This window comes from Sarcophilus harrisii, chromosome 6, assembly GCF_902635505.1.
Source record: "Sarcophilus harrisii chromosome 6, mSarHar1.11, whole genome shotgun sequence".
NCBI lineage: Eukaryota > Metazoa > Chordata > Mammalia > Dasyuromorphia > Dasyuridae > Sarcophilus > Sarcophilus harrisii.
In genome coordinates, this window is record NC_045431.1 from 250,721,723 (window position 1) to 250,732,170 (window position 10,448).

At 34.4% G+C, this 10,448-nt stretch overlaps 1 protein-coding gene across 1 annotated transcript; it reads right to left on the minus strand.

Annotated features, from left to right (window-relative positions):
• Nucleotides 1-7,852: 7,852 nt before the first annotated feature.
• On the minus strand, nucleotides 7,853-8,791 carry LOC100921110 (olfactory receptor 1052-like). The gene has a single exon (XM_003773844.1). It carries the CDS (start codon nucleotides 8,789-8,791, stop codon nucleotides 7,853-7,855), a length of 939 nt encoding a protein of 312 aa, XP_003773892.1.
• Nucleotides 8,792-10,448: the final 1,657 nt, after the last annotated feature.

Below are 10,448 nucleotides of genomic sequence, written 5' to 3' on the forward strand. Positions count from 1 at the left end.
ACTGAGTAAGTGCTAACTATAAGCACCTTGCTATTGATCTATAAATGCATCTCTTTACTGTGAGTAATGTAATCATACTGAGGTATTTAAGGGCTGAGAGGATTGGAAATAGACACACTCCATCTTTGACCATCCTGGTGGTTCTCCTGCCTTCTTCACTCCTCCATTAAGATCAAGGCTGGTCCTAAGATCCTCCAGAGAGCTAGTCTGGACAGTACGGCTCATATTGATCTGTTGATTCTCAATTAGATATCCTGTACTATGATATCAACGTAGTAATGTCATTTCATCCCTCTTTGAGAATGAAGGCCAACAATCAACCAAAGATCAAATACAAATTTAATGTGTTAGGAAACCTGGTGGCCCTCTATCTTCTAGAATTATAAATCACTCCCTTTAATATAATGCTATCATTTATATTGGATGTATTACTTGCCAAATATTATATTAAACTCTACAGTTATTTCATTTGATTCTCACAACATGCCTAGGAGTTAGGTGTTATTATTAGCTCCCTCAGGAAACCGAGGAAAATAGAGTTTAAGAGACTTCCCGTGGTCATACAGCTATTGTCAGAAGTTAAATGTGAACTCAAGTTTTCCTGTCTATCCAAGTCAAATACCAAAGACACAGTGCAATACAGTAGCCTTCAATACACCTTTCTGTATAGCCAAAACTTTCTTCTCTTCATCACTAATTTAAAAAAAAATCCCATTATCATCAAAGGATATGAACAGACAATTCTCAAATGAAGAAATTGAAACTATTTCTAGCCATATGAAAAGATTCTCCAAGTCATTATTAATCAGAGAAATGCAAATTAAGACAACTCTGAGATACCACTACATACCTGTCAGACTGGCTAGAGTGACAGGGAAAGATAATGCAGAATGTTGGAAGGGATGTAGGAAAACAGGGACACTAATACATTGTTGGTGGAACTGTGAATACATCCAACCATTCTGGAGAGCAATTTGAAACTATGCTCAAAAAGTTATCAAACTGTGCATACCCTTTGATCCAGCATTGTTACTACTGGGCTTATATCCCAAAGAGATCATAAAGAAAGGAAAGGGATCTGTATGTGCATGAATGTTTGTGGCAGCCCTCTTTGTAGTGGCCAGAAACTGGAAACTGAGTGGATGCCCATCAATTGGAGAATGGCTGAATAAATTGTGGTATATGAATATTATGGAATATTATTGTTCTGTAAGGAATGACCAACAGGATGATTTCAGAAAGGCCTGGAGAGACTTGCATGAATTGATGCTGAGTGAAATGAGGAGGACCAGGAGATCATTATATACTTCAACAACAATACTATATGATGACCAGTTCTGATGGATTTGGCCATCCTCAGCAATGAGATCAACCAAATCATCTCCAATGGAGCAGAAATGAACTGAACCAGCTACACCCAGTGAAAGAATTCTGGGAGATGACTAAAAACCATTACATTGAATCCCCAATCCCTATACTTTTGCCCACCTGCATTTTGGATTTTCTTCACAGGCTAATTGTACAATATTTCAGAGTCTGATTCTTTTTGTACAGCAAAATAATGGTTTGGTCATGTATACTTTATTGTGTATCTAATTTATATTTTAATATATTTAACATCTACTGGTCATCCTGCCATCTGGGGGAGGGGGTGGGGGGAAGGAAGGGAAAAATTGGAACAAGAGGTTTGGCAATTGTCAATGCTGTAAAGTTACCCATACATATAACCTGTAAATAAAAGGCTATTAAAAAAATAAAATAAAATAAAAGAGAGAAGGGAAATATCTGAAAAAAAATCCCATTATCAATCTCTGTTTTTGCCCAGTATGTCTACTTTTATTGGGCAATGCCCTAGTTAAGGCAACTTCTTTTCTTCAAAGATACTTTCATGTTTTCCTCACAGATGGGGCTTTTGTTAAATTCGACTTTCCCCTTACTTCTAATACTACCCCACCACAAATTACATTGTAGCTATTAGTTGTATATGTGTGTGTGCATATATACATATGTATATATGTATATATGCACACACATGTATAAAACATTACAGTTGCTATTGTATAAACATGTATATCTATATAAATACATATACAAATATATACACATATGTAAATGCATTTACATATCTGTATATAATATTCTATGAATGTATATATTATATATGTGTGTATATAGGCAGATGTATATATATGAATATATATGTATATATACACATATGAATACACACATATAATATATAGTATCTTATATATACTTCAAGTTATACATTTATCTACTTTTGTAAACTGTAAACTCTTAAGGAGAGGAGATAATTACATTTTTTCTCTCTGTCCTTAATGTGTACCATAGTACTTGATACACAGTATCTTTGAATTAGCTATTATTTTTCTGCTTGTTGCCTTGTCTCTAAGTATATCATAGGTCTGTATTTTATCCATAAATTTTCAGCGCTGTTAACTCTAGCATGGATAAACACATTCTTATAAGATTGGTAGATATAATTAAATTTAATCTAACAAAGACTTAAGGGCCATCTATATACAAATGTTAAATACTAGAGTTACAAAGATAAAGTGAAAAACTATCTATGTATGCAATGTTTGAAATTCTACTAATGTTATAAAACATATAATGACCTAAACTTTAAGAATAAATTAGGGTGTTAGATGAAATAATCAGATTCATTAAAAAAAACTTGACAGACTAGAATTGTGGACCACTTAGAACCCCCTTTATTTTTTGATAATAGCCTTTTTACTTTCAAAATTCATGCAAAGATTGTTTTCAACATTTACCTTTGCAAAACTTTGTGCTCAAAATATTTTCTCCCTCCCTTGCCCTTCCCCTAGACAATAAATAATCCAATATAGGTTAAACATGGGCAATTCTGAACACATTTCCACATTTATCACGCCACACAAGAAAAATAGAATCAAAAAGGGGAACAAATTAAAAAGAAAACAGAAGGAAAAAAAAAAACAACAAAAAGGTGAAAATATCATGTTGTGTTCTATATTGAGTCCCCATAGTCCTGTTTCTGGATGCAGATGCCTCTCTTTATCATATCTATTAGAATATGCCTAAATCAACGTATTGTTGGGAAAAAAAAAAAAAAGCCACATCCATCAGAGTTGATCATCACATAATCTTGTTGCTTTGTACCAGTGTTCTCTTGCTTCTGCTCATTTCATTTAGCATCAGTTCATGTAAGTCTCTGTAGGCCTTTCACAAATCATCCTGCTGATCAGTTCTTATAGAAAAATAACATGCCATTACATTCTTATACCACAACATTCAGCCATTCTTTAACTGACAGACATCCTCTCACTGTCCAGTTCCTTGTCATTAAAAAAAGGCTGTTACAAATATTTTTATACATATGGGTCCTTTTCCCTTCAAATAGAACTCACTTTAATTCAATATAGATGAATGTAAATTTCAAACATAGGTTCCATAATTAATATCACATTCAAGAAAAAGAAAGTGCTACTCAAAAGCAAATCATGTTTTGAAAATATATGTTTTATTGTACTGACAACTCAATATTTAGTCTTAGTATATATGGTCAGGAAAAAAAAAATACTCTGTCCAATCTAAAGAGTCTTCTCATAAGTGTCCATTTCAAACATCTGAAATATGCCCCATATTGATCAGTCAGTTATAATTTCCATATTCCTTTGATTATTTATAGATATATGGAAGGAATGGGATACCTCTTTATCCAAATTCAGGGAATTGTACTCGTGTTCATTTTTGTTAAATTAATTTAGAAAGTCCCTGATCTTTCCTCCAGTTAGAAATCAGATTACCTAACATTGTTGGCTTTTGAAAATTAGCCTAATGTGGTTAATTGTTTTAGATGTATTGAAAATTGGTCTCTCCCTATTATCAGGGTGCAGATCTAGGCTGAGGAAGGGATTTGGGTCCAAATTTCTTTGGCAAATAGCCTTCATTGCTTAATCTGTATGCTTGGCAGGTACCTTTGTTTCTTCAGTTATTTCATTTTTCACTTGCCACAAAGTTCCAAACATACATTTAATCTGTGTGTAAGAAAAAAGGAAAAAATAACTATCCACAGGTGAAATGTTCTGTGTTTGACAATAGTGGGTTCCCCTGTAGTTGAAAGAGGCTTCTGAGAAAAATCTGAAGAACTCTTTTTGAAGATGTAGAGAAAGTTCCTGCTTATGTATAACTTATGTAGAGGGCCTCTGAAGTCCTCTCCATTTTAGAGATTCCCTAGTCATATAAAGTCAACTAAGCCCAATAGAATAGCCACTCCTTTTTGTGAAGAAAGATAAGTAACTTCAACAATATGAAATTGGTATATTCTACCGCACTCCAAATCCTAGTGTACATTTTGTTTGGTATTCACTGTAAGGAACATGACCAACATGATCTTTGCTAATAAACACTGTCACATGTACAAGGTAATAACTAATGATTTTATAGCACTTACTATGTGCCAGGCACTGTGCTAAGTACTATTATTTCATTTGATCCTCAGAAGACTGGAATGTAAGTAGCTCTAAACTTACTAAATAGTACTAAAATACGCCTATTATCCTTGTTTTACATATTAGGAAATTAATTTATCCAGAAGTTAACAAACTCACCCAGGGTAATACAGATAGTATCTTAGGGCAAATTTGAACTTAGATCCTTCAGAATCTAGGCCTGGCACTCCTTCCTCACTGTACTACCCAACTGATTCCTATACACATATGTATAAACTAAAGTGTATCATAGCAATGCACAATTATGGGTTTTAAGACCATGAGGCAGCTCAGTGGATATTTAGTCCAATGCTATTTCAAAGGAATCCTTACAAAAACATTCCTAACAAGTGACCACCTAGTGACGTAAATAGCTCTAATGAGAGGGAGCCCAATCTATCCTGAGTTTGCCCCTTCCTCTTCAAAGCAGCTCAAGTTAGATTTTGTTTTTCCCCAAACATCAGCTGATCCTCACATAGTATTGAGTCAAGATCTTCACCATCATAATTGCCATATTCTAGTATAGCAATTTAGTGTTTGACAAACCCAAAGATCCTAACTTTTGGGATAAGAATTCATTATTTGACAAAAACTGCTGGGATAACTGGAAATTAATATGGAAGAAATTAGGCGTGAACCCACACTTAACACCGTATACCAAGATAAGATCAAAATGGGTCCATGATTTAGCCATAAAGAAGGAGATTATAAACAAATTGGAGGAACATAGGATAGTTTATCTCTCAGACTTGTGGAGGAGGAAGAAATTTGTGACTAACGACGAACTAGAGACCATTATTGATCACAAAATAGAAAATTTTGATTATATCAAATTAAAAAGCTTCTGTACAAACAAAACTAATGTAAACAAGATTAGAAGGAAAGCAACAAACTGGGAAAACATCTTCACAGTTAAAGGTTCTGATAAAGGCCTCATTTCCAAAATATATAGAGAACTGACTCTAATTTATAAGAAACCAAGCCATTCTCCAATTGATAAATGGTCAAAGGATATGAACAGACAATTTTCAGATGATGAAATTGAAATTATTACCACTCACATGAAAGAGTGTTCCAAATCATTATTAATCAGAGAAATGCAAATTAAGACAACTCTGAGATACCACTACACACCTGTCAGATTGGCTAAGATGACAGGAAAAAATAATGATGATTGTTGGAGGGGATGCGGGAAAACTGGGACACTGATACATTGTTGGTGGAGCTGTGAACGAATCCAACCATTCTGGAGAGCAATCTGGAATTATGCCCCAAAAGTTATCAAACTGTGCATACCCTTTAATCCAGCAATGTTTCTATTGGGCTTATACCCCAAGAAGATACTAAAGAAGGGAAAGGGACCAGTATGTGCCAAAATGTTTGTGGCAGCCCTGTTTGTAGTGGTTAGAAGCTGGAAACTGAGTGGATGCCCATCAATTGGAGAATGATTGGGTAAATTGTGGTATATGAATGTTATGGAATATTATTGTTCTGTAAGAAATGACCAGCAGGATGAATACAGAGAGCCTTGGAGAAAATTACATGAACTGATGCTAAGTGAAATGAGCAGAACCAAGAGATCATTATATATGTCAACAACAATACTGTATGAAGATGTAATCTGATGGAAGTGGATTTCTTTGACAGAGACCTAATTCAGTTTCAATTGATCAGTGATGGACAAAAGCAGCTACACCCAAAGAAAAAACACTGGGAAATGAATGTAAACTGTTTGCATTTTTGTTTTTCTTCCTGGGTTATTTTTACCTTCTGAATCCAATTCTCCCTGTGCAACAAGAAAATTTTTTGGATCTGCACACATATATTGTATCTAGGATATACTAGGACATATTCAACGTATATAGGACTGCTTGCCATCTAGGGGAGGGGGTGGAGGGTGGGAGGGAAAAATTGGAACAGAAGTGAGTGCAAGGGATAATGTTGTAAAAAAAAAAATTACCCTGGCATGGATTCTGTCAATAAAAATTACTATAATAATTAAAAAATAATTGCCATATTCTGCATACTTTTAGGTTTTCAATATCATTTTGAAATGAATACTTAGATTAAAACAAATGAACAATAATATTGCTATACTTTGTTCAGAGCAAACTATAATTTTAGTTGTCCAAATTATTGTAAGTTTACAATTGATGAAGTTAAAGAAATGTTGACAGAAAAATAGATGATACTCCTTTGTTATTGTTTAGTCATTTTTTCAGTCATTTAAGGTACCTTAGGACCTCCTTTTGGGGGTTCTTGTCTCAAGTAATGAAGGGGCTTGCTATTTCCTTTTCTAGCTCATTTATACATATGAGGAAACTGAGGCAAACAGGGTTAAGTGACTTGTGCATGGCCACATATCTAGGCCAGATCTAAACTCAGGAAAAAAAAAATGTTTTTCTAACTTTAATTCTTTATATGACTTTAATTTCAGGTTATAGAATGCAGAGATCAAATCATTCAATCTTTGATTCATAGAGATTATTACTTAGGATCATGCAATTCATTTATGAGTCTGAATCTGTATTTGAGCACAGATCTTCTTGGTTACACATTTAGTGTTCTATGCTCTGACTCATTCATCCATTCATTATCTCTCTATCTCTTTATCCATCTGTTTATCTATCTATTGAGCATATATATGTATTTATAGTTTACAAAGTACTTTATATATTATTTACCAAGTATTCTATATATAAGGGATTTATAAATGAATATAATGCTTTTAACAGTATCAAAGTACTTCACATATTTTAATATATTACTTAAAATTACAAACATTATAAATGCATATATTTACATAGTTTACAAAGTATTACCTCTATAGCATTGCCTATTTATATAAAATATTAATAACTATTAAATTTCTCTCACTTCTTCCCTTCCAAATGATAAATGATGGGGAAAGGAGATAGTAACACAACATATGTATTCTCGAATATAATTCACATTATGTGGCACAACAGCATGTATTATGAATTGATAGGAAGAAGATGAGATTCCTGTTTGTTGAGAAAAAAAGGAAAAAAATAATACAAATAATCTTTAGAATTGATCTGGAAGGATAGAAAAGAATTCAGCTGGATTCAACGGATAGAGAGATTTTTGAGGAAGGCAAAGCATTAGGTGCAAAGGTAAAAATGTGAGCAAACGGTATAAATTTAAGGCAAAGAAAGCCCATTTTAGTGGCAAATTTCGAGTCAATGAAGGAACTTAATATAACACACTACACTGTAGCTAGTTTGTAGAAGGCCTTAAATGTCAGATTTAATTTTATTAGGTAACATGCAATCATAGAGATTATTTGGCAGCAGAATAATATGATGACTTCTGGAATGTTACTTGCTCACTCATAGTCATTGGGCAAGAATTTTCCTCTGTATCATTTTATGCAGGGCTTCCTTGGCTTCCCTGTTTCGTATGCTATAAATCAGGAGATTAAGAACGGGTAACAATAAAGTATAAAACACAGACACGATTTTGGCCCAATCTGATGAATGGGCATAACTGGAGCACAAATAAGTAAAGATCACTGTTGCATAGAATAGAGTGACCACTGTCAAGTGAGAGGCACATGTGGAGAAAGTTTTATATCTACCTTGGGGACAAGGGATCTTCAGAATAGTGAGTAAGATACTGAAGTAGGAACTAATAACTATTAGAAAGGTAGTTATTGATATTATACCAGAGAAGATTAGGAGCAAAATCTCATTCCTTTGAACATCAGAGCAGGCCAGATGAATGAGCACTGGAATATCACAGAAGTAATGATTAATAATATTAGGGCCACAAAAAGACAAACTGAGCAAGCTTCCCATGTGGGTGAGTGAGGTTACACAGCCAAACAAATAGGAGCCAGCTACCAGGCGCAAGCAGAGGCCGGTTGTCATAGTGACTTGGTAGCAAAGGGGTTTGCATATGGCCATGTACCGGTCATAAGCCATTGCTGCCAGAAGAAAACATTCGGTTGTCAGGAACATGCTGAAGAGGGCAAACTGAAGGATGCAGCCAGTGTAGGAGATGACTTTTCTCTCAGTTAAGAGATTCACAAGCAACTTAGGGATGCAGACAGAAGAATAACAGAAATCCAAGAAGGCCAAGTGGCTGAGGAAAAAATATTTGGGAGACTGCAATTGGGGACTGGAGCCAATTAATACAATAAGCCATAGATTACCCACCACAGTTATCAGATATATCAGGAAGAAGGGCACAAATAGGGCACGCTGTAGGTGAGGGCTTTCTGTGAAGCCCAAGAGAACAAACTCCATTATCTCAGTGATATTCCTGTCAGCCATCTGTGTCACTTTGAAATAAGGTATCTGCCAAGATAAAAAAAAAAAAAAAAACAAACCAGAAAAGACAAAAAAGGAAAACAAAAAAAGTGAATCCACATGGAAGTAGAGCATAAATTGAGTAATGCTACTATTAATTTTGAATAATTATATAGTGAATTACAATTATCTAGAACGTTCACAAAATACAGAATTGATGGAAAGCATAGAAAGGTGAGATGAATGAAGGAAAAATTAATGAAAGAGGAAGTAAAGGAAGGAAAGAAATGAGATTCAATATGAGGATAAGTGTAAAGGATGGCAAACTTGAAAGTACTATATGGGGTATCCTCAAAATTACATTTATGTTTTTTAGGCTATTAAAGTTTAAATTGTTGCTTTTTAACAACCTAATTTTGTTGTTTTTGTTGTTTGTTGTCCAACCTCATTTTGGAGTTTTCTGGGCAAAGATCTTTTAGTAATTTGCCAATTCCTTCTCCAGTCATTTTCCAAAGGAGAAATTGAGGCAAACAAGCTTAAATGACTTGTCATTTAATGACATTGTCATTGAGTATTCCTATTCTAAGCCCTACACTCTATTCATTGAGTAGCTTAGCTACCTAATGTTTAAAATAGAGAAATCTTTTTTCTTCATAAGCCTTTGCTCTTCCTTTAAGTCTATGTCTCTGTGTTTGTCTCTCTGTTTCTCTTTTTTTCAGATATATACACACACACAAACACATCAGCCCAATGCATGTGTCCCAAAATAATTAGTTCATTTTTAATATTTAATAGATTAAAATGGCTCTAAGACTACTTTTTGGAAAAAAACAGCTCCATTATTCTATGTGAAGTATAGGCTAGTTCGTTGGAGGGCCTTGGGGTCAGCCAGAGTCAGGATAAATTAAAGTCCTTGGTCTTTAGGAGGAGAAGTGAAGGAGACAGAGACAGAGACAGAGAAATTGCACAAGGCTTGCCAATGATATATCCTGGATTCTCGAGTCCAAAATCTCCAACTTCTCTCCTCATCCTGCTGCAAAGTCTTTCTCTGGCCCCTGTCTCACCCTGCCCTCAACTCCTTGTCTAAGATTATCTTAACACCAAACATTCAGTAAGCACCAAACAGTGAGAAGAACCATTTATCCAAACATATGCTAATAGAGTCATTGATTCATAGCAAATAGACAATTAGCCTTAAGTGCTAGGTTGTCTGATTCAAGCACACCTTTATCAGAGTTTCAGTCCTCTATAATTCTACTAGCTTTTAAATGAGTTTCACAATATTTTTCAATACATTTTTATGAAGCACCATTAATAGTGCAACTATTAACTATTGTAACAAATAATGAAACAATTATTTACAATTTACCTACTGCCAAAGTTTCCTTTAAAACTGCTACTGGTAACTTCTCAATCCTGGAAATTAAGATTTCTGTCTTGCCATTTTACAGGTGGGTTTCATCTATTGAAAGCTCTCATAAAGCCCATGTGGGGGAGGGGGTGGAGGGAGGGAGGGAAAAAATCGGAACAGAAGTGAGTGCAAGGGATAATGTTGTAAAAAATTACCCTGGCATGGGTTTTGTCAATAAAAAGTTATTTAAAAAAATAAATGACATATATTAGTCACCTGTTTTCTCCATCAAAGTTTTCTTCTATTGCTTTAGTGTGACAAGAATATTCC